This window comes from Orbicella faveolata, unplaced genomic scaffold (genome assembly GCF_042242905.1).
Source record: "Orbicella faveolata isolate gen_17 unplaced genomic scaffold, um_ofav_v1 contig_26, whole genome shotgun sequence".
In the NCBI taxonomy this organism is placed as follows: Eukaryota; Metazoa; Cnidaria; class Anthozoa; order Scleractinia; family Merulinidae; genus Orbicella; species Orbicella faveolata.
The window spans coordinates 16765096-16788429 of record NW_028301554.1 but is presented as its reverse complement, the minus strand read 5'-3'; the positions used below and the strand labels follow the sequence as shown (position 1 = coordinate 16788429).

At 37.3% G+C, this 23334-nt stretch overlaps 2 protein-coding genes and 1 long non-coding RNA gene across 3 annotated transcripts; 1 reads left to right on the top strand and 2 right to left on the bottom strand.

Annotated features, from left to right (window-relative positions):
- Positions 1–1257: 1257 nt before the first annotated feature.
- LOC149108363 (uncharacterized) lies at positions 1258–8468 on the bottom strand. The gene is made up of 2 exons (XR_016208984.1): positions 8307–8468; positions 1258–1351 (listed from the first exon to the last, which is right to left on the bottom strand). It is a non-coding gene; the product is annotated as an uncharacterized LOC149108363 (long non-coding RNA).
- On the bottom strand, positions 2107–7898 carry LOC110044116 (ankyrin repeat and SOCS box protein 7-like). The gene is made up of 3 exons (XM_089295474.1): positions 6915–7898; positions 4300–4423; positions 2107–2485 (listed from the first exon to the last, which is right to left on the bottom strand). Exons 1-3 carry the CDS (start codon positions 7756–7758, stop codon positions 2374–2376), a joined length of 1080 nt encoding a protein of 359 aa, XP_089151600.1. The 5' UTR covers positions 7759–7898; the 3' UTR covers positions 2107–2373.
- LOC110044019 (katanin p60 ATPase-containing subunit A-like 2) lies at positions 7962–23274 on the top strand. The gene is made up of 17 exons (XM_020749570.2): positions 7962–8098; positions 8199–8269; positions 9825–9921; positions 10869–10938; positions 12484–12532; positions 13324–13453; positions 14008–14127; positions 14693–14770; positions 15364–15441; positions 16957–17055; positions 17497–17560; positions 18531–18649; positions 18943–19037; positions 19506–19616; positions 20061–20229; positions 20788–20890; positions 21341–23274. Exons 1-17 carry the CDS (start codon positions 8042–8044, stop codon positions 21493–21495), a joined length of 1665 nt encoding a protein of 554 aa, XP_020605229.2. The 5' UTR covers positions 7962–8041; the 3' UTR covers positions 21496–23274.
- The last annotated feature ends 60 nt before the right edge of the window (positions 23275–23334 follow it).

The following is a 23334-nucleotide window of genomic DNA, read 5'->3' as shown; positions in this document are numbered from 1 at the left end:
AGGCAGGTAAAACTTTGTGAATTGAACTGCTTTCTTATATAAGAACTTTTTTTCTTGATGGTCAAACCACGCGGGAAAAATCGTCCTCACAGCCGGTTAATTTGCCCGGTGCCTGGCCCGTAATAAAACCCCTGTATAACTGATAAGTCGACTGACAGTAAAGGTCTCTACCCCCGAAAATTTTCTCAAACAAACAAGTCTTTTTAAAACATTTCAAACTTTAAACCGCTGACAAACAACAATCTTCACTCTGCTTCTAATTACGTCTCGACTGCATGCTTAGCGCACAGAAAAGATTGCGTGATCTTTTATCGAGTTTCGGCCTTTATTTTCTCTTAAAAACATATTTCATTCTAACAACTTATATATCTCATTCTACTTTTATTTTTTTCTCAAAAAAAAACAGGAAGAAGAAAGAACGAAATCATGAAATGATTCGGTTTTTCACTCAGTGACTCGAACACCAAACCAGTACAAAACTAAGCTTCGGTAAACATCATTTGGCGCACTTTGAAAGGCTAAATGAGTTTGTAACGTCAGGGGGCGCGTGACGTTGTATACAGCCAAGGGAGCGTTAAACCCGGACAGCGAAAGAATACTGAGAAGGACCTCAGCACCGAAAAACGCTCAACTCGAAGGTCAGAACACGCTTATATCCGGGCTTTCTAGTTATATGCTCAAAACTACAGCGGTTGTTTTTGTTTTTGGTTCTTGTTTATTTGGAAAACCAAAAGAGAGTCTAGACACTTCCTAGCGCATTATATTTTCAGTCTGAGTGACCAAAAAGCTTGGTTTGAACTGCACTGATCGGTCAAATGTTTGTCAAGTACCCTACGTCTTAGGACATTTTATCAATCACATTCTACAAAAATCCTATGCATAAAGCTTACATTGGGTTTGGGCAGAAGCATATCACCTGGTTTGGGTATCGATCGGTTTCCATACCAAACATTGTTCACTATTATTTCAAAATGACGGACGAGGCACTCGACCCAGAGGACAAACATTTTCCAGCTTTGAAGGTTGAAAATAAGTTTTACGAACGTCACCTGTTATAAAGGAACTTAAAAAAAAACCATGCCAATTTTCTCGAGGAATGCCCACATGCGAGCTTCAACCTTGAGGCTTACAGCTTAAATTTTAACTGTAATTTTACTGCAGCCTAATGCTAGTTGCAAGAAAGCATCTAACTTTAAACTAGCTGGCAATCTTATCGAGAACCAAATACGAACATTTCTGTTCATCACTTACCATTGATTTTTCTTTCATCTTTGATTTTGTTCTCCAGTTGACAGAGCCGTCCTCTAGCTTCACTTTCTGCCTCTCTGTAGTTTCTGCCAGTACGCTAAATCTGAAGAATTCAGCATCAAAGTTAACGAGACTTTCGTGCTTGTTCGGTTAGAAAAACGGTTTCCTTTTTAACAAGATAGCAAGGTACCCCACTAATCCGTTTACCTGTAAGGATGTGAGGTTAAAGGGGCGAAATAACGAGAATTTTGTAACAAACTTTACACAAAGGCGTCCTAACTTGCCACTCACGGACTGCTCACTTGAAAACACCACGTGTTTACACGGCAACTTGTCGTGTTTGCCAAGCGACAAGTCATGACATCATTTAACAACTAGCAGCCTTTGCGGGAGAAGAAACAAGGCGACGATTTGACATATTTGACCTTTCTGTTTGTAAATGTCTGACTTTTTTCAAGACATTACATAATCTGTATGCGACAAATATAAATTTTCCGATTAACATGCAAGAGTTTTCACTTTCATCAACCAAGGGGTTGATATCTACAACGTAAAGATGTTTATCATCGATTGTAGCAATTACTTTTTTGTGTCTGGAAAATTGAAAAAAGCAGTAAGCTATAACAATGCTAACGTTTTCGTGTCATAATTTAACTGGCGCTTTGGTGTGAGTGTTTACAAGAAATTCCCCTCCTCGTCAACATATAAAAAAATCAATTTGAAATTTGGTTTGCCAAAACAAAGCTGAATTACTACATCTAAATGCTGTATGCAGGTCAGGTCAGAGGTACATATGTGAACAAATCTTTATTCATTCACAGACCGTCTATACATGAATCAATGATGAATAGATTACACTTGCACATAACAATGATTTTTTTTATTTTTATCCCTTTAATCTGACACCGAGAAAAATAAAATGAAACTACAAACATCAATAGCTTTCTAAAAAGTGAAATATTTGAAAACAAGATTACAACAACAATATCAACATCAAGTCATGTCTAAGAATGTATCAATGAGTTAAACAGTGTATCGATGTCTACTACTTAAGTCTACAAACACTTAGAAAAAAAATTGGCAAAATGTTGTTACATTGAATTGGAAAAAGTTCAAGTAAAAATGTTAAGGTTTCAAGAAAAATGCAAAACAATCCTGATAATAAAAAGTAAAAGATGTGCCACTTGAGTGGAATAAAACTCCCAAGTTATCTGGTTTGTAATTTCCCAGACAGTAACTGAAAAATAAATAGAGATAAATTTACATTGTAAAACTATGTAAAACATCTTCCCTAGTAAAAGTAAGCTAACTATGTAATACACTAAAACTACTTTCCTTATTCATCAGTACATGTAATTATCACTTTCAGAGGTTTCTGGCATGGGGAGGACTGTTTTATCCTTACTTTGTACATGATAGTTGTTTATTTTGGAACCAATTGCCAAAATAAAGCACTACGAACTTTATACTGTATCTCACTCTTTTTACACATAGCACATCCAAATGCCGTTAAGTCAGGAGCGGATCAAGGATTTTTCTTAGGAGGGGGTGCACCACTAAGGAAATGGTGTAACTGACTGGCGAGGTAAACAAATTTTAAAAGTGAATACAAAGAAGAAGGCTTCATCTCAGGGGGCGGGGGGGGGGGGTACCCCAACACCTTCCCCCTAGATCTGCCCCTTTTGGTTGATGATGAGTAAATGACAAAGACCAGAAGGTACATGTACATCAGAAAACCTATCATACACTTAAATAAAGTTTTGTTTACCATCCTTGTTTCTGTCGAGCTAAGGAAACAGGAGTGGAAGTTTGGAGAACAGGAAATGCTGTGGTAACAGTAGCAACAGACAAGTGTCTCTACACTCTTTCCAAGTTATGCCAACTCCATTACTTGATAGAAACAGAGAAAAATTTAATGTTTCCAATTTATTTTAGGAAATACTGCGGGAAAATGAACGGAAAAGCATTTGCTTATCTTAATTACCAAACTGTAAATCTTCATCACTCATGGTATGATTAGACTGTACACCAATAGTTTATGCTAATTCTGTGTTTCTATGAAGCTATAAAGAGTGGCTTTTAGCACATGCTTTCTTAAAGGGTGCTTTGTAATATCTATTTTTTATTTATTTTATGTTTTAATAAGTAGCTTTTAAATGCAGACCATTTTTTTTCAGGACGACAAATGTGCTACATTGGATACAGGTATCACCTGCTAGTCAAGTTATGTGGGAATCAATAGCCATATGCTAGCTTTACATAGATATCTGTATGTTTTTTTTTTCCTTTTTTCAAATGTTAAACATTGAATCAGGCTTCTAAACAAAGGAACAAAAAATTATGAAAGTGCAGTTGCATGTACATTTATCCCCAAAATGGGGCCTGTAAAACGTCTCGCACAAATTATTTTCACATCAGATTCCCAAGATTACATTTAATGCTACTTTCCCCACTTATATCTAAATTGCAAACCTGACATACAAAAAGATTTTTGTTAACCTATATTTTGCAACAAGAGCACACACTACGAACTAAGCAGATTCTTGCAAAATAATAATTATTATCACTTCCAATTTTTTGCTACATAACCTCACAGCACTGATATTAATTTTGAAAAGAAAAAGCTTGTATTGTTGCAGTCATGGCTGCCAAGTGAAATCACAAATGTGTGACAAGAGAAAACATTTGCCAAGTACTGCATTATGCAATCAAATTAAACTGTGATTGCTCGGTTTTTACATGTTCAGTTGGTATCTAAAATATACATGTACATGGATCTACACATGTATATGTATGTTTCCTTAGCTTTTCAAATGTTGTGTTAAAAAAGTGCAAATCTAGTGGTCCTCTTCCAAACAGTGCTAGGGTTGATAACAGATTAAAATTTTATCCTAAAGTTCTAGTTGTCTTTTTGTCCCCTGACACAAGCCCCTATGTGAAACAGACTCCGTTCACAAGGGGTATGAGGCAAGGGCTATGTACACTTTCAGGCCATTTTTTTTAAAGTTACAGAGTACATGTAGCTCTTTGAGGTTTCCAAATTAGTCATACTTGTAGAGAAGAAATTCCTTCATTATATTTGATACTGGTAGCTTTGCTATATCTTCAAGGCGTTTGGCACCTAGGGCCTCTCGAATAACAAAACGGCAAGAATCTTGTAAACTCCTTGGATTTTCTGACAAATAAAGAAAACACAAATTAGAAAATTACAATAATTTTTCACATTAAAACATTGCCTAGTTTGTTCCATTGGCAGGGCACCAGACTACCGAGCAAGGCATAGTTGGTGCCGTTGTGGTCTGGCTTGTTGTCATATGTACAGTGTACATATATGGTAGATATAAGGGTAGGTGGGTGGGTGGGTAAAAAAACTGATAGCAACAGGGCTGGACACCAGCACTTGCCTGCTCGCCCAGGCGAATGTCTAAAAAGTCGGGCGAGTGCAAATCATCGATCGCTTGCCCATTTGGGGAGTACAATTTTCGTTGCCAAGAAATTATTTAAATTGCAAAATAAACACTGTTCTTTTACATTCCATTTTGATGTGAAAATCCCTCAACATAAACTTACAATTTCTATTTTACAAAGTTTTATATTCCAAACTGTCTAATAAATTGATGCTGAAAGGCAACATTGGACTTCGTAAATAGACAAATGATTATGGCTTCCTCCTATTGATAACTACACAATGTATGTACTTGTACAAAGTGATACTGCTGGTCGTTATCAAGCCATCGGTGAACAGGTAAACATGGTGCCCAAGGACCGCTCCTGAGAAGAACAGACATGTTTTCTCGCAAACTGCAGGGATCTCACAAAGATTCATCAATAAAAAACTATTTGAAATATAAAGTAAGTGCCTCCATTGTGTTTTCTTGGAATTAAAGGTCTTAATTTTCCATTGAAGAAATAATCATCAGTCTACCACGTGCTCAAGGATGTTGCGAACAAATTGTTTTCACATACTTTCCCAACACTCTGATCAATGTGTGTTCTTCTGGTAAGTTTAAAAATGGAGTAAACTCATCGCAGCCAAAATGTGGAAATATCTTTCTGGAGTTTCTAAAGTTGTTGACGAGAAAAAGAACGAAAAAGCCCCGAAAGCTTCCTGTGATATGAGGGAATACGAGAAGACAAGGAGCAGGAAGTTTTCTATGAAATGGCAAGTTGGCCGGCCATGTTTAAAGTATGATGAGGAGAAAGGTATGATTTGTGAGTGGTGTCTTGAGAACAAACAAGACTTTGGTCACACAGAATGTCATAAACTCAACTAGATTTATCAATGGCTGCACTAGCTACAAAATGGAGTCAATTTCATTGTAAAAATAGTAAAACTAAAATGGTTGGAGAGAGGGGGGGGGGGGGGGGGGGAACTTTTGGGCGAGTGCTATCAAAATGAAATGTCCAACCCTGTAGCAACTGTCAAGGGAACAAATCTGATCTCTTCCTTGAGTTGATTTGAACGGTGCAATAGAATATTTACTGAACACCTGAAAATTACACTACAGTATATGCATATGTACTACATGTATTTATATAAGTTGTGGCTCAATTCTACTTCCAGTGTGACCATCTAGAGGGAGGTTTTCTCATAAAGAAGTTCTCATCAGTTCAAAAAGTCGTGCCCGTCTGTAAAAACCAGTTACCCTCCTACTTAAAATGTTAATGAAACTCCTGTAAATCAAGTGATTGTAATAATTTTCTGAGTTGGGCATAAAGGGTAGTGGGTTGCACTCATTGGCACCTTCACATCATCCTGAGAAACAGCAATCTTTGGCAAACTTAAACAAAATAAACATTCAGTTGGTAATTTTTGGGGATTGCTCCTGATTATCAGTTGTCAACTGCACTTTGAACTCTTTGGACACCTTTAAGAAAATTCAAAAGTTGATCCAAAACACTAAAATTTGTTAAAAAAAAAAATATATTTGATATCTCTGAATATTTTCATAACACAGCCATAATTTTTTTTGGTACAGTATCCTAACTCTGCAGTGGCATGATTTTTCTTTGCTCATACAGCTGCCTAAAGACTCATGAGTATACTGGAAATTTCAATACACTTATGATTATCAGGAAAAAAGTGTATGTTGAAAGTCCCTCAAAGCCTTAGTTTTTGACTCAGTTCTCAATACTTGATTCAGGCAATCACGAAGTACTGAGAATCAGGTAACCTGTGTACATGTACACTTTCGTTCAGTGTGAGGTTATTGCAAGACAATGAACAACTAAGAGTAATTTCGAAAGGGACCATTTTCAGTTTCATAGATAATTATTTTGAAAACTGTTATGATAGATCTGACATGTCTTTACCTGCAAAGACAGGTCTCCGCTACATTAGGTTCTCTTGGAGGGAAGAAACTCCTTTAGAACTTACAGCTAGTCTTGGATATGTTTCCTTGTGAGCTTGAATATGGTACATTGTAGATTTACAATGCAAAGCTGTAATATTTACATTTTACTCTATACACTTAAGATAACAGGAGAGGCTTCTTAGTATAAATTAATTTTCACTAAGTGTACAATGTACATGTAGTTGTTGATTGCACTATTTGATTGTCTCTGCATCCATGAATCAACCCGTACTTAACATAAACCTACTACCGTATATATTAATAAAGATAGAATATACTTATTTCTAAAGAATTTGTTTTGTGTACACTTACTTGATACACTGATAAGAAAATCCAAACAGGCTTTGTCTGCAGTGTTTACATTGTACATCATTCTTGCTATCGCCAAAGGTGTAAGTCCTTCATCGTTGAAAACATTTGTATCTGCTCCAAACTTATACAGCAAGCGTGCCAAGGGTTCGCTGTTTCTTAGCGCTGCTAAGTGAAGAGGAGTTTGGCCATCCTCGGGCCTTTTGATACTTGTGAGTGCACCATGCTCAACCAGCATTCGAACACAATTAACATTACCTTTTATAACGGCATAACGGAGGGGGAAGCCGAACTGAACGTCGATGTTAGCTCCCCAGTTTAACAAAACCCGAATCGAACTTGTTCTTTCACGAATGATGGCTAGTTGAAGCGCCGTTGTGCCTTTGTCGCTCAAGGCGTCGACGTAACCTTTCGATTCTAGAAGAAGTTCGACAAATGAGTCCCTACCGTAGTGTGCAGCGACGTGAAGAGGTGTCCAGCCATCTTCGCTTCTTGCATCGACAAGCTTTTCTTTGTCTAATCCTTTGAAATCTAACAACAATTTAGCGATTCTTGTTCGCCCGTGCATCGCTGCGTAATGTAACGCAGTGAAACCTCCAACAAAATCACGCGCAAATGCGTCCCCTCCTTTCTCGAGGAGTACTCTGAGGGCACGTTCTTTCCCTCTGCTGGCCGCTAAATGCAATAAAGTCCAACCATTCGCGTCCATTTGATTAGCGGAGGCACCATCTTTGATGAGATCCCGCACTAGTTTCACATTGCCACTAGCAACAGCTTCCCTCAGTCGCGCACTCATTGGATTTTCCATCGTCCATTCCCTTCTCCTCGGTCGTTTTCGCAACATCATGAATAACTAAGAAAAGTGCGGCATATTGATCGATGTTCAAACTGGTCTTCACGATAAGCAATATCCCTACTTCGAATTAATTGTCATCACACCTCAACACACTCGAACAACGACGCCATACTTCCTTCCAGCAATTCTGCGCAGACGTTTACCACAACAACCGCCAGACTTCTGTACAGCGGGCTCTGATCTCCAGGAAAATGCAAGATGGCGTCCCTTGCAACGGAAGGAAACTAATTTGTTTTGAAGAAGTAACTCCCGTTGTGGAGTTCTACTGAGTTAAATGACACAGGAACTTAGCTATATGCAGCTTAAGACTGCGAATGAAGCAAGACAAGCGGTAAACTTTTTCAAATGGTTTTGGTTTTAAGTATTACATGTAGACTAGAAGTCTGAGCAACTGTACGAATATTTTGAAATGTTTTTGGTTGTTCCACCAGGAAGAACAAAGATATGAACAACGTAAAAGAACTCTGTTGATACTTATCTTGCATCACTTACGTGAGGAAGGGTGAGTTGTCACTTTACAACTTTAGAACTCAACTTACTTGTACTTGTCGTGTCGGCCGCTAACTCGCACGTGCATCAGTTCCCGGCGTAACCAATCGAAGGCGATCGATATAATCAATATAATCGATTTTAATTAATCGATTATTATCGATTACCTTGATTGATCAATGGAAATCGATACTCACAGCTCAAATCCTCGCAACTGCTATCGAAAATGCCAAAATCGATACTCCATTGACCAAAACAGCTGAAAACCCTACCCATTGGGGCCGCACATACCAATACAGCCCATACAAGGGAGTACCCCGTGGATCTCTATAACATGTATGGATGTCATACTGACGGGGGAGTAATCAAAGGTTGCTATGAGTGTGAATTTACTGTGACAACAGGAGAATCATTTATCATGCAAGGAAAAGGAAATTGGTAGCTGTAAAGAGGCATTGTTGGTGGAATAACAGCAGACAGTCAATGAAATGTAGCTTAATATGTTACATGTTGTATCTTGTAGTCAGCCAAAGGAAACTGGGCTCAAAGAATTCAAAATTTCCTTTGAATTCCTTTGCTTTCATCATGATCAAAGCAAATCTCTTGTGCATTATGGTTTTTGCTGCTGCAAACTATGAAATAAAACTCAAAAAAATAGTAACAATCAATGAAAATCTATTAAAATCAATGGAAGTCCACAAAAATCGATACTCACAACTCTCTTGATCATAGATTTTCATTGATTTCTGATAATTATCGATTAAATAATTATTATTGATGATATGGATAAGAATCGATCATATCATGCCAGTTATGGGTTTTCATCTATTGGGCATGCCAGGATCAGTTTTTTTTCTGGGCGGCCAGAGGTTTTTTTACTTGCTTTTGTTCTTTCAGTGATCAATTCACAAACTTTCAAAACACTTTTACAACTCTCCTTGCATGCGTGCATGCTGTTGCAAAAATGTCAATTAGTCAAGATTGGCTGAGAAGACATACGTGTAAAAGTTGATTGATTGATTTGCATGTTGCGATCTCATTTCGATTCCGTCTTCCACCCTGTGAGGAGGACTGATTACTACAGAGATCTGTGTTTTGTTTCTGGTACTGCAGTTTGTCTCCCACATATGAGGTTTCTTGGTTTTAATCCCTTGCCCCTCTCTGGAAATTCCTAATTTATTTAGCTTCGAAATTTCTTTTGCATTTCTAGCTCTATCCCACTTATAATTTCCAACGACCTTCGTTAGGATGGATATGAATATTTTCTGGAACTGAACAATCAAAGAAATTGTGATCAATTTAAAGGAGCTCAGTCACGGTTTGCGCATATTGAAAAGTTTAGCCTCAATTTTTCAAATTCATCGTTTTCAATCTGTGTTAATCTTCTCAATCCTTAGCCATCCTTTTTCCTTTATGGTTTATCATTATCTCTGTGGTGTTTTTCTATCTTATTAAACTGTTATTTTCAGGTTTTGTACCATTTAAAGGTAATTTTGTATGCAGCCAAAATAACTCACAATACCGTGACTGAGCTCCTTTGAATAGATGATTTTCTTTTCTTCATATAGCTATGTTGATTCAGCTCATGCACTTGAGAAAGAAGGAGGTACAAGTCTGACCAAGTTTGAGGTCTGCGACAACATTGATTTGCCAACTATTTTACAGGTAAACAATTTTACAATGTCCTTTTTAGTGCAGAGTGCACTATTCTTGGCGTGCACTGTTATGCAACAAAAAAATAATTCAAGAACCATCTAGTGGAGCAAGTCGAGAAATTGCAATGTTATAGCCAAGGAGATAAATAAAGAAGACACTTCTCCAAGTTTTATAAGTCTGTGCATTTTTCCAAACTTCAGATACTCGTCAAAATATTTTGCACAATGGAGCTACCATAGTGTAAACATCTGGAACTTGCTTTGGATATCTAGGCGACTGATTATCTGTACTGAACAAAATAATAAGCATTTATGTACAGTGTAAGCACTTTTTCTAATGCTGTAACTTTTGAAAAGGCTAAAAATCACGAAATAAGTATATATTTTTTCAATGACAAACGTGTTTGTAGCTTCAAAAATTGTCACAGACAGCCATAAAGTTCTCTGAAATTCAAAATGCACCGGTTTCCAGATGAAGCAAGCTGAAAAGTTGTAAACAGATAGTTATCAATTTAGCACCCCTTATTCCTGATGAGGATAAAAACTTTGGTGTCTCTTTAGTTTTGGATTTTAGAACATGGTGACATCACGTGCAAGTGAAGAATTGAGATGGTTTAGGAGGTTGCTATCTGCTAAACCATTAATGCACTAAAATAATAGCCTGCTAAGGTGTAAACTTTACTGTTTATTTAATTAATTCATTAATTTCAATTAATTTATTCCTAGATAAGTACCTGTATACACTACATAAAATGTACAGCACCTGCTTAAAAAAAAAATAATGCATCTTAACTAACATCAAAAAGCTACATGTAAATATCTTTTTCCAAACTTCCAACTAGTATATATGCTAATGAGTATGACTATACGAAATAAAAAAAAAGGTTGTGTGGACTACTAGTGCCTTAAATTATGTGAGAGAAGTTTTGTCACTTGTATTTGACATTGTCTTGACAGGAATTTGAGTCATATCATCTGGTCAAGTTTAATCGAGGACCCAAAATTATCAAAAAGAAGGTGACAAGTGGTGAGGAAATTTAATTAGAATGACTTTGTTATCTTATTTATAAATCTGATTTTGTTTACATTTTACTACCATAGAATACTGATAGTAACACCTCCCACTCCCCGCCTCCCTCTGCAAATAAAGTTGAGTTGCTCATGATCAGAAATACAACAAATTATGTAACTTTTTTATGATTTTCAGTAAGTTAAATATTTTATTTTTGTTCAGTAACCTTTAGGATGCTAGTTTTACATAAATTTCATGTTATACTTGTGGGTATACATGTACAATGTAAGAGTTTTCTTATTTCAAGAAAGGTCAAGACATGTAATTTAACAACAAAATGGTTTGGACTTTTAAGGTACAGTGCTCCATACCAACAAAGAGGGTTGTTCAGGGGGGTCTCTGGCATGGTTCACAAATGCAAAAAATAGGGCATCACAGATCATGGATTTCAAAATTTCATTTTCCCAAATCACAAAAATAAGCAAGTAAATTACTCTTTTTAAAAACCTGCTCTTATGCCAGAAAGAGTATTTGAAAAAGAGTATTTGGAAAAAGTAAAATTGTGAGCGCTGTTAAGTAAAGGCTTGATATTGCAAATTGCATACCTAAATTACTCTCGATAGATGACTCACTGCCATCTCTTTCCTTTTTGAGCCGACAAAAGGTAACCTCAATACAGGAGCCAAGAGCAAGTTTCTCAACCTGACTTCCATTAATCTGGCAAATTCCAGGAACTAATAAAAACTGCAAGATGAATGCTCATTTGTAATAGGAAAGTGACCTTGTTCCTTTTCAGGGAAATTATGTGAACCCACAGACTTTGGGTCCACATAAAATATAACACACTCAGCCCTCATCATACTAGTCTCTGTTTGCTCTGCCATATTTTAGTGTTTTGGATCACTGTCCTTTGACCTCCTGTTACATGATAGGAGTAGACATCTGATGCATGATAGGCATGCAAAGTATTAATTTACTAGGTCTTACAACATTTACAAAGATTAAACAAAGTGTATGTCATTCAATGAAAACCCTCTATTACTTGGTACATGTAGTTCCCGATGCTTTATGAGATGTTACAATAATAATTATTATACAGAGGTCACAATTGATGTTTTCAGTCTTAATAAATCTTCTGGAGGACTCACGTCTCAAAATCATGTGGAATAGAGTGGTGAAATCACAGATATTGGTTACAGTGCATTTACTGAAACTGGGGCCACCCAGACAGTGAAAACCAATCAAATGGCACAACTGAAACAATAGATTCCAACATTTTCAAATCCTGATTGGTTTTCATTGTCTGGGTGGCCCCGGTTTCAGTAAATGCACAGTAATATTTCAAGTTCCTCACAGGTCACACAAAACCTTCAAGTCACGGATCACAAAGAATAATTTCTTCAATTTATGTTTCACCGAAAATAAAATCAGCTAATCACGCATCACAAGAACACCCCTGTACAACCCTCAATGAATGCAATGCAGGGAAAAATAATTCTTAAGATTATTTCCAACTAGTGTAGTAGATTATATTGTTGATTCATTCCTTTTATATTTCAGCTGATTCTAGCAAGGCGCTCCCTCCAAAGCCAAAAACTTTGTCGGGAAGGTACATTTAAAATCTTTAAGTTACAGGCTTCATTGAAGTTCTTACAATATCTTGACTATTTAAATCTTCTCATCAAGTTTAAACAAAAGAAGTCACAGTCTAAACTGTGCCTGTGTTTGGATATGTAATTATCTGATCATAATTTTGATTTTTATGATTTAGTATACATGCATATGTACTTCTCTGTTTTCCCCTTTTTTTTAGTTTTGGTTTCAATTGAGAATATATATCAAAGGCTCAAGACATATCAAAAATATTCGTCTGCACATCATATTTTCAACTCTTTTGTCTGTGTTTGGAAATGTGGTAAAACACAGTCTCTTGTCCAAATGTAACATCATAATTATATTTGAACTGTGGAGAAAGATATGAAGGCAAAATCATTGATGTCTTGGAACATTTCTTTCTCCACAGTTCAAATATACAGTATGTGTCTTCATGTCTTTCTCCACAGTCCAAATATATGATCTGTCATATTTATGTATATTCATTTGTATTCTTCACCATCTAGTCGGGTATAATTATTACAAACTCACAATCTCAACAGCTCCCAGTTGGCTTGATAGCTTAATTTTGTAGAGCACTGCACTGGTTAATTGCAGAGGTCATGGGTTTGAATCCCATTACAGCGTGAATTTTTTTTCAGGCTTTAATTCACAGAACTGCGATGATCATTGATGTCTTCACACAGTCTCTTGTGTTTGATATATTACTTGAAATTACCCATCAATACACAGCATTTGGAAGATATATTATGCTTGCTTAATGAAATAAGTCTCTCTATTTGTCAGCTCTCGTAGCAGCTCAGTGTCTCTTCCAAGTATTAATGGACAATTAGGATCAGATAACTCACAGTCACCAAGCTCATCAAAGAGACCAAACAGTGATGGAAAGAGGAAAACTACAAATTCCAAGCAAAAGGTATGGCAAGTGAACATCTGAACATGACCTCCTTGTTTGGAAGAAACTAAAATGGGACAGGCCAACCAGTCATTGTGTGCAAAGCACCCAGCTAGCTGGGATGCAGTCAAGGAATTACTCAGGACAAAAAGAGAAGACATATGTCAATGAAGTTATGCCTCACAATTTTTAAACCCTCAAAGCCATACTAAATTAATAGTACAACCACTTTAACTTACTAAATTAAAACCCCCTATAAATACAATCATGTATCTCGGCTATATAAAACCCTAAATACTTAAAAAAAAAAAAAAAATGGTCCCATACCCTTTCTAAAACCATGCCGTTCAATATCCTGCGTCAAACAGAGTCAAAAGATTTAAATGTAGTTACAGTATATGTATATTAAAATGCCAAGTTGAACTGAACAGTCATTTTCCTTGACTAAGAATATATTTTGAGCACACATGTATAGTGTAATATTGACATTTAATCTTGAAAACAAAATTTCCTTAATTATTGATAACAAATATAAAATTTAAAAGAATAACAATTTGAATTTCCTTTTTCTTCAGAAAAACAACTCACCTCCCAGCAGTAGCAGTCCAACGGTCACATCATCAGAACTGAACCTGGCTGGCACATCCATAACAAACACAACAAGGAATCCAACAAACCAAAACACTCATGGGAAGGTGTGAGCTCTGCAAATACCAGCTGTGTTAAGTTCATCTATTAATCTAAGCCATTAAATCAATAGTTAATGCTGTCAAGATGATCTCAGGATACTATTAATTTATTTAATAGTTACCCAATTTTTTTTTTTTTTTTTGAGATTTATTAGCTTCTTAGCTACTCTGTGAATTCAAGATAACATAGAGTCGTGTATGTATGGAGGAACCCTGGTGAAAATCTTTCAGGGATCCTCAAGCAACTTCATGAGCATCTCACTGAGTACATCTACAACTGACTGTATAGGATTGGATCCTTAAAAGATTTTGGAAGATCCTCAAAGATCTTGTAAGGCTTTTCACCAGGGAAATCTTGATCAGTCTTTATGGATGAAGGATACATATACTGTAAATATATTATGTAGAAGTCCACGTAAAATTGAATAGTCTTGCATGATTAGTCTTGTGAAGATTAGAAAAAAAATACCTTTGGCTCTCACTATTAGGGGAAACAACCGTATGCACAGAACAAATTATGTAGCTTGAAAGGACCTGAATAGCTGTTGCATCTTATTCATTCTCTTTTCAGAGTGTCATAATTGATATGAAAGCTATGCTAAACAATGCTATCAAAGGGGGCTACATAGCTGCAGAAACAGACCCCTCAGTAAGTCTCTATGAGAAGGAAATGTGTGCTTCCAGAAAATATCCATGCTCACCCTGTGGAGGGTTATTAGAAATTTCAATGGGAAGGGGGGTCTCAAAGCCAAATTTTTTTACAGAAAAGTACAAACCAAAACTGGAATTTCCAGAGGGGTGGGAGGTTCAAACCAAAAAACCCTCTGTGGTAGGAGTGTGGATCTTTTCGGGAACAATACATGTGCAATTTATTTTGAGTATTTAGTATTCTTTATGGTAATACTCCAAATGAACGCAAGGAATAAGACTGAAATCAATGATGTTTCAATCTGGACAAAGATTTGCACTGACAGGGTTAAAATGCATGTACATACAGTGTGGATAGTTCCAACCTTGAAAATGATGTTCGGAGTGAACGTTGTTCTTGTTGCTGATATTTAAATACCTAATCGTACCTTTTTGGTACGTTTCGGTGGCATATTAGGCGAGTTTGGTTTGTATTTTGGCGAGACTTAGTTGAGCCAAAATACCCATGATGTGGATAAAAGTCAATAAATGAAAACTGGTATGAAAAAAGTAAAATTGGGAAACTGAATATCCTGTGTGATATTTATGATACAGGACAGACTTTTAAAGCCTTTAGGAGGATTTGCTGGACTTACTGGAGAATGGAGAGACTTGGCAGCTGTCATTAGCAGGGTATGTTATAAAGATGGAAATTTGCAACTTAATTAGTATGATGAGGTTCTTTTAAAGTCAGGCAATGTTTCCTAAACCTGTTAAATTCTGTATTCTCTTCACTTGTTCATTTGAGAATACTGCATTGATTATGATTTTGATGAGAAATTAGAATTTAATCCTTCTTAAGAAATTATCTTTTTATGTTTGCATATTATTTTTTGTGGGGCATTAAGTTGTCCATTATGTGCTTTAAAACCCAACCAACTGAGGAAAAGTCTAAATTAAAATGTCAACTACTTGCCCATTAGGCAGGTGATGGATGTTCACTAGTATTACAGGCAAGATTGCTTAGATTGTTGCATACTGGATTTTGAACCAGTTCTATTCACTTGCAAGTCTGGTTGGGTTTTTTTTTTTTCATTTATTTTGCAAATGATTTTCATCAGCATTTATTTTGAGCCTTGCATACCTTTTATTTTTTTAATTTTTTGACAAATTAGTTAATAACAATAATTAGTATCACCCAACTAGTGGACTAATGCAAATCCTGCATTTTGATTGGCTACGCTACTAGGGGACTATTAGTAATAGTCATCGAGTAGCGAAATTGGCGCCATCGAGCGTGACGCTTTCTTTCGTTTTATTCCCAAATAAATATTTCTTCAACTTGCATTTGCTAATTTCATTATTGCCTTTTCTGCCCGACTAGTTGGGTGAGACTAAAACAATTAGACCATTTACCCTCAAGGGCCATGGGTCAATAGCCCATTCAGCTTCGCCTCATGGGCTATTGACCCTTGCGGGCTACGGGTCTAATCGTTAATTATAATATATAAACACATTTTCACTCATTTCTTTGTTGTTTCGATTTCTGTTCCCATCATACACTACTATTAAATATTTGCCAGAAATCACTGTGAATCGCCTTCCGAAGGGAATAGGTTGGTGATCCAAAGAAAAAATGAGGCAGTTAGTTGTAACTATTTCCCTGCTCATCCTATTCAATTATTCCATATTCGGGGGGAAATTTACTGTGAATCGCTGATCAACTTGAGCAGAGTGATGCGATCCTAACTGCAGAAAATGTGTGATTCTCCCCAGAGCCTGCTACTTAAAGGTCCTTCCAATTTCGCTGAATGGCGAGGTTGGTTCAGTGACCTAGTGGTAAGGCATCTGACCTGTAACCAGGAAACCCGGGTTCGATTCCTGGCTGAACACATTTTCACTCATTTCTTTGTTGTTTCGATTTCTGTTCCCATCATGCACTACTATTAAATATTTGTCAGAAATCACTGTGAATCGCCTTCCGAAGGGAATAGGTTGGTGATCCAAAGAAAAAATGAGGCAGTTAGTTGTAATTATTTCCCTGCTCATCCTATTCAATTATTATATTATATATATATATATATATATATATATATATATATATATATATATATATATATATATATATATATATATTTTTTTTTTTTTTTTTTTTTTTCATTATGTGGCTATGTACACAAGTAATCTTATGGTAAATAAATTTTGTAGGATATCTACCTTCATAACCCTGATGTAAGGTGGGATGACATTATTGGCCTGGACGCTGCTAAGAGACTTGTCAAGGAAGCTGTTGTTTACCCAATTAAGGTTGGCATTTAAAACCTTTTATAAGTGCTAAGCCAAGTGTCAAACAAGAATGACAGTTGACAGTATATTGTTTATACTTTCACTCTTGTTTGGCCAGAAACTTTCATGTGGCCTAATGGCGATTCTTCTCCTTGTTTGAAGTGGGGCTAACACAGACATCGATCATCCTTTGTCGGTTGACTGGCAATTACCAGTAAACTTGTTGTGCACATTTTGGTCATCTGTCGGCTGACAGATGGCCCACAGACAATCAACAGGCAGCCAACAGTCAACCGACAATATGTTTTGGGGAGATGCTGTCCGCAATAACCAATCCTTGTGAACTCAAGTTCATTCTAGTCATGATCCTATGACCAAATTGTACTTATTTAGAAGGGTGTGTCCTCTTTCAGCTCTTTCAGACTCGTAAGACTAAAAAAGGTGTTGTTGTCATTATTTCAGTACCCTCAACTTTTCACTGGTATTTTGTCACCGTGGAAAGGGCTTCTGTTATACGGACCTCCAGGTTGGATATTTTTAATGTCTATCATTAAACTTTAGACTGACGTAGTTTCACTTGGAATTGCAAATACAAGTAGAAAATGTTTTGTTTAGGATACTGCTTAACAATTGTTTGCATCAGTTCTGTTGTTAGTGTTTTCTCAATGTCAAACAGTTGTCTATCCGTGATTGTTTGCCCACTTACAGTTCTACTGTTGATTGGGACATTGATTACTTATGTAGGCTAAAAGATATTTCTATCCAGTTGTACATACCATACAGTTCCGCTAAAAAGTAAGTTATATATACCACCGTCTCGAGAGACGCGTCTCGTTTTACTCGAGTTATTTCTCGTTTCTCGCGAGTGCACTGTAACTACCAAAGTTTTACATTGTAGTGACACACTATGCCAGTGTTCGAATACAATGATGTAAGAGTTAGGTATTACAAACTTGCGTTTGCGAATAGCATCGAAGGTTGATTTACACGTGGTGAGAATTAAACGTTTGATAGTGTTCATTTAGAGTGGCCAAAATTCCGTAATTCTTGAGAGAGACTTGTTGAACATCAGCTTTTTTTGGTTTAGTACTACTGTATATGCAAATAAAGTATCAAAGTTTGCGATCGGTAGCCCTGTGGAGAAGTCGTGGATCGCCGGCAAGTATATCATTTTCTAGACAAAAACATCATAGCCGATTTATAGAATTGATGTTCTTTTCCCAATGATGGGTCAAGCTACATGCTTCAACCATCCACTTCCCTCCAACCATAAAACTTCCCGTTCTTCCTCTCCCTAAAAACCAAGAATACGTTAGAGAAATCGTTTATAATTAGATCAGAATCAGCTGCATATTGTTAGTTGGCAGAAGAAGACTTTCCAAGAAGGCCCAATTTTACTTTTTGGAGGTTTGCACGTGTATTATACTCCATTATATATTTAAAATGATTATCGTGTACAGCAGCAGTTCACTGAATATATACATTTACCTTCCAAGGAACGGGGAAGACACTTTTAGCCAAAGCAGTTGCCACAGAATGCAAGACAACCTTCTTCAATATCTCAGCGTCATCTATAGTCAGCAAGTGGAGGGGGGACTCGGAGAAACTCGTTAGGGTAATGATTTATATGTTATTTGTTGTTGTTGTTGTTGTTGTTGTTGTTGTTGTTGTTGTTGTTGTTCTTCTTCTTCTTCTTCTTCTTCTTCTTCAGTCACTACACAATTGGTTGATGATTACAATGGTGAAGTAAAACTGCGTATTAGTGCACTTTCTGACATAAAGCACCCGGCGCAAACGCTTGAAGTAGCCGGTGACTTGCTTCGGGCACCGGCTAATTTTGAAAACCCTGAACTTGTACATGTAGGTGTACTCCACTGAATCGTTACAATAGATCTGTTCTTTTTGCAGGTTTTATTTGAACTTGCCCGTTTTCATGCGCCATCTACAATCTTCCTTGATGAACTGGAATCTTTAATGAGTCAACGAGGAACGGGGGGAGGAGGGTAAGTGAAAACCCTTTACAAGTCCAAGACAAACAGGGGAAGGGCGGGTAATTGAATCCCTTGTACGTTAAAGAGGAATATTATGGGGAGGAGGGTAAGTAGGTATTAGGAGGCGAATCACGATGGGTGGGGAGGCGGTATAGTTTGCTATTATAAATCACTTTAAGGAAAGATGAACAGTGCGCGCCCTAGCAAATTGTCAGGAGTTAAGTGGTCCAGTAATTTTGACTGGTCAACTGCCCAATTATGCCAGATTTTTGAACAGTGAAACCCCGCTTCTAATCTCCGAGATAAACGCCTGGAAAATCGGCTGAACGAAACATTTTTGACCAACTTTGTCATGTGAACATGTCTGTTTCAAACATCACTCAAATCACCAACTGCTGCTTAAAGGTGTATAATAAAGTATGGAGATCGCTGGGTCAATTCACGAGTTGGCTTACAGAGCCTTTGATTCTTTCTTTAAAGGAGCGAGCATGAAGGAAGCAAGCGAATGAAGACAGAACTTCTGGTTCAGATGGATGGTCTTGCGCGATCAGATGATTTAGTCTTTCTACTGGCTGCATCCAACCTACCATGGTAAATTTAAAAAAGTGTAGATTGATTGTCGGTGACTTTCAAACTAGCTGTTAGTACAGGATCGAGTGGAGTCCTTTGGGTTGGTCTGTAATCATACAAGTGATTAACAAAAAATCGGAATATCGCGACTCCAGTGAAGGACAATTTGTCAATAACGAGTATGATTACAGACAAATTGGACGATGGGATCGAAGTCTTAATGCTAATTGATCAAAGCTAAAACAAAACGTGAGACATCGGTTAGATGTTTTGGTAATTACAATTAGCGACTTGGCTGAAACAAAAATTGCTCAAGTATGACGATATTCTATCTTGTCGACCTTCCTGGCTGGGAGGCCAAGTCCGGAACCAAATTGTTTGAAGAATTTGTGTGATGTAGTCCGTGTACATCGATACGTGCATCTCTCTGACCATTGTGTCTACAACATTTTATTGATTTTGCAGGGAACTTGATCACGCCATGCTGCGTCGATTGGAAAAGCGAATTCTTGTCGACCTTCCTAGCTTGGAAGCCAGGGAAGCCATGTTGAAACAGTATCTGCCTCCTGTTATTCACTCCGTGGAGGGAAGTGTTGAGATCAAATCACAGATCGACTATGAAGAACTAGCAAAGGTACATGCTCGTCCGTTTTGAAAACACTGAAAGGTTCTAGTTCACAATACACTGTAGAAAGTCTCTCTTGGATTTGTTAGCATTGAATTTGTCAAACGCTTTGTCGTTTTCTTGTTTAAAAAAAAACATATTCCGTATATCGTTTTCGTGTGTAAATTTTTTCAGTACCTAAGTAAGAGCTGCCAGACGTTGCAACTCCTGCTGAAAATTACTTGGAAACAATTTGGTTCGACATCTTAGTGTTCTTGAAAGTTGATGTTTCCATGGCAACCGTAGTTTTTCGTAATGTGACCTTGTCATCCCATATTGGTCAGTTACATCAAAGGAAAGATTTTTGGACTTACATCATACCGTAAAAGTTTCATTTTAAATATGTTACGAAGGTGAAGGGGGCGGAATCCGGATTTTAACATCCTCCAGAGTTTTCGTGAGAGGTCGCGCTTTATTTTTGAATAACAAAATTTGAAAACTGCACAACCTTTCCAACCAACTGCTAATATTTGAGCAGGTCTTCAGTGCCGTTTCTTATTTCATACTTTACCTTGGTGTTTTCTTCAGAGTACAGAGGGTTATTCTGGTTCAGACATTCGACTGCTTTGTAAAGAGGCCGCCATGAGAAAAGTGAGGAAGATATTCGATCTGTTGGAGAGTCATCAAACAGGTGGGAATCCTAATGTTTCATGTTTAAATAAAAATCAGTTACGATATTTAGAGAGGAAGCCACATCAGCCCTAGCTGGTTTTCATGCTGGTCCTCTAGCCTGGTCGAACTGGAATTTGGAAATGTTGGTTTTTGTGGAGGGAGGAAAACCAGAAAACCCGGAGAAAAACCCTCGGAAAAAAGGGAGAACCAACAGCAGACTCGACCCACATATGGCACCGGGCCAGAATCGAACCTGACCCACATTGGTGAGAGGCGAATGCTCTCACCACTGCGCCATCCGTGCTCCCACATACTCTTCGAAAGCGCCGCTTGCGCGCGTTTGTCACTTGCGAATAGCACCAATTAATTATGGTGTACCGCTAAATAATATAAGCTTTGCGAGCGGTCCATCGCTTATTTCTTTGCTTTCTTTGACGACCAGTAGCAATATTTGTCTTTGCTTATCCAGAAGGTGAAGATGGGCGCTCGACACCGCTGCCCAGACTTGAAATTGAGCCCGTGAACACTGAGGACGTCGAGGCAGCGTTGAAACACACAAAGCCATCAGCCAGACAGCTGAAGGACAAATACAAAGACTGGCAGAAGGAGTACGAGTCTGTGTGAGCCATGTCTCTGCTTGAGAAGCAGCGTATTGATCGCTTTCTCGGTCGATTATTCACTGATGTCGCGTGACGTGTTGTCAGATTGAATGGAAACGTGACAGCGGTCTTTTCTCTGAATGTTTGAGGGATATTCTCATCAAATAGCAACTGTTCCCCGAGTGTCAACGTCACATCCGACCGAGAAGGCGGAGGCATTCGGCTTCGACTTACAGCCGTGAGCAAGTCACATAGGAGAGACAAAGAGGAGACGCGCTGAGTTGCAAGTAAAACAAGAGCTAAGATAAAACTTATAGTATGACGTGATAAGTATAACAAGACAGTTATTCACTGAAGCACCAATAGCGATGTTTCGGGTTACGTCATCTGTATTTTATTAAGATGTGCAAACCTGAGATCCACTCGCTGTTCAGACAAAAAAAAAATTCACAAACAGAATTCAATGTTCAAAGATTGTGCAAATGTAAGTTAAAGTAATTAAATAGTAGAGATCTGTAGATCTTCTACGGTTGCAACAGAATGTAGCTTTTAGGTGAGGTAACGCCATATTTCTGGCAGCCTAAGTGACGGGCGCACAAAAGGGAGGCCTGGGGAGAGATCATTTGTTCACAATTTCCACATTTCCTTTTTGCCCCTGTCTGTTATTGAGGATGCTGACTTTTGCTGAAGATAGCAGGCTCAGGGATACAAATAACGTAATTTCTTTAGGTCTTACTGAGGTTTGATTCTTTCCTTGTGATGTTCTCTAGTTATAAATTTCAGTATCATCACAATGCAAATCACCATATTTTTTTGTATGTTTTATTTCTCCACTTGACGATATGAATACAGTATTTATTAAAAAATAAGTGCAGAGCAAGGAAAGTGGAAAGGGCAAAATATAGTAAACTAATTGTATGCCCTTGCAAGTCACTGTATCCAAGCTAGGTGGATACCAAAAGGTTGACAACGAAACAAAATACTCAATGAGTACTGAGTAAATACTCAATGGTCATTTTGACATATGGCAAGCGAGATTTGAAAAATTATGTAAATATTCACAAAGGAGCTACAATGATAGCGAAGTGTTAAGGGTTAATATTTATTTGGTGCGACGTTTTCCGCCTCAGAATAATATGCGTGAGAGCTATTGCTGTGAGAAGCATATAGTTATGCTTCTGTTGCTGTTTATTTTGGTTGTTTATAGTTTTTATCACCGTTTTTGCTCAGCATAAGATATTTTGTATATATTTTTTACATCATAAATAGTTGTTCTTTCTTAACCGTCTCCCTTGAATGAATCTAAAGCCGGTATTACAGTTGTGCCGTTATCAATCTGGGCGTATTAATGTTCTATGGCAACCAAGCCGAACGCTGTTTGTATTTCTGATTTCCTTTCTTCCATAGTAGATATGTCAATACCACGTTGAGTTCTTACTAGGACCTTTGAATCGTAAAATGAAATCAGCAACGGTTGAATTCCCGAGGATATTATTATATTACTTTTTTCTCAGTCGTTCGACTTCGTATTTCTTGTGCGCAAAGTTATCCTATTTCATGACATTGAATTAAGTGAAAGTGTCATCTGTACCAGCTCACCCAAACCAAATTAAATATTTCACTGTGATTAAAATATCAGTCACAGAAATATAATAACCACATGGCAAACATAATTTTCATTGCTTCAGGCACTTTGATTTCAATTGTAGCAACAAAACAAATTTGTTTTGTTAAGCTACGTCTGTATTATAATTATATAAAGTCAATAAAATGTGCGAAAAGTTAATAAAAAGTTTAAATCAGGTTTGGATAGTATACTAGCAATGTGATTTCGATTTTTTAAACCGAAGCGTTTATTCCTTTT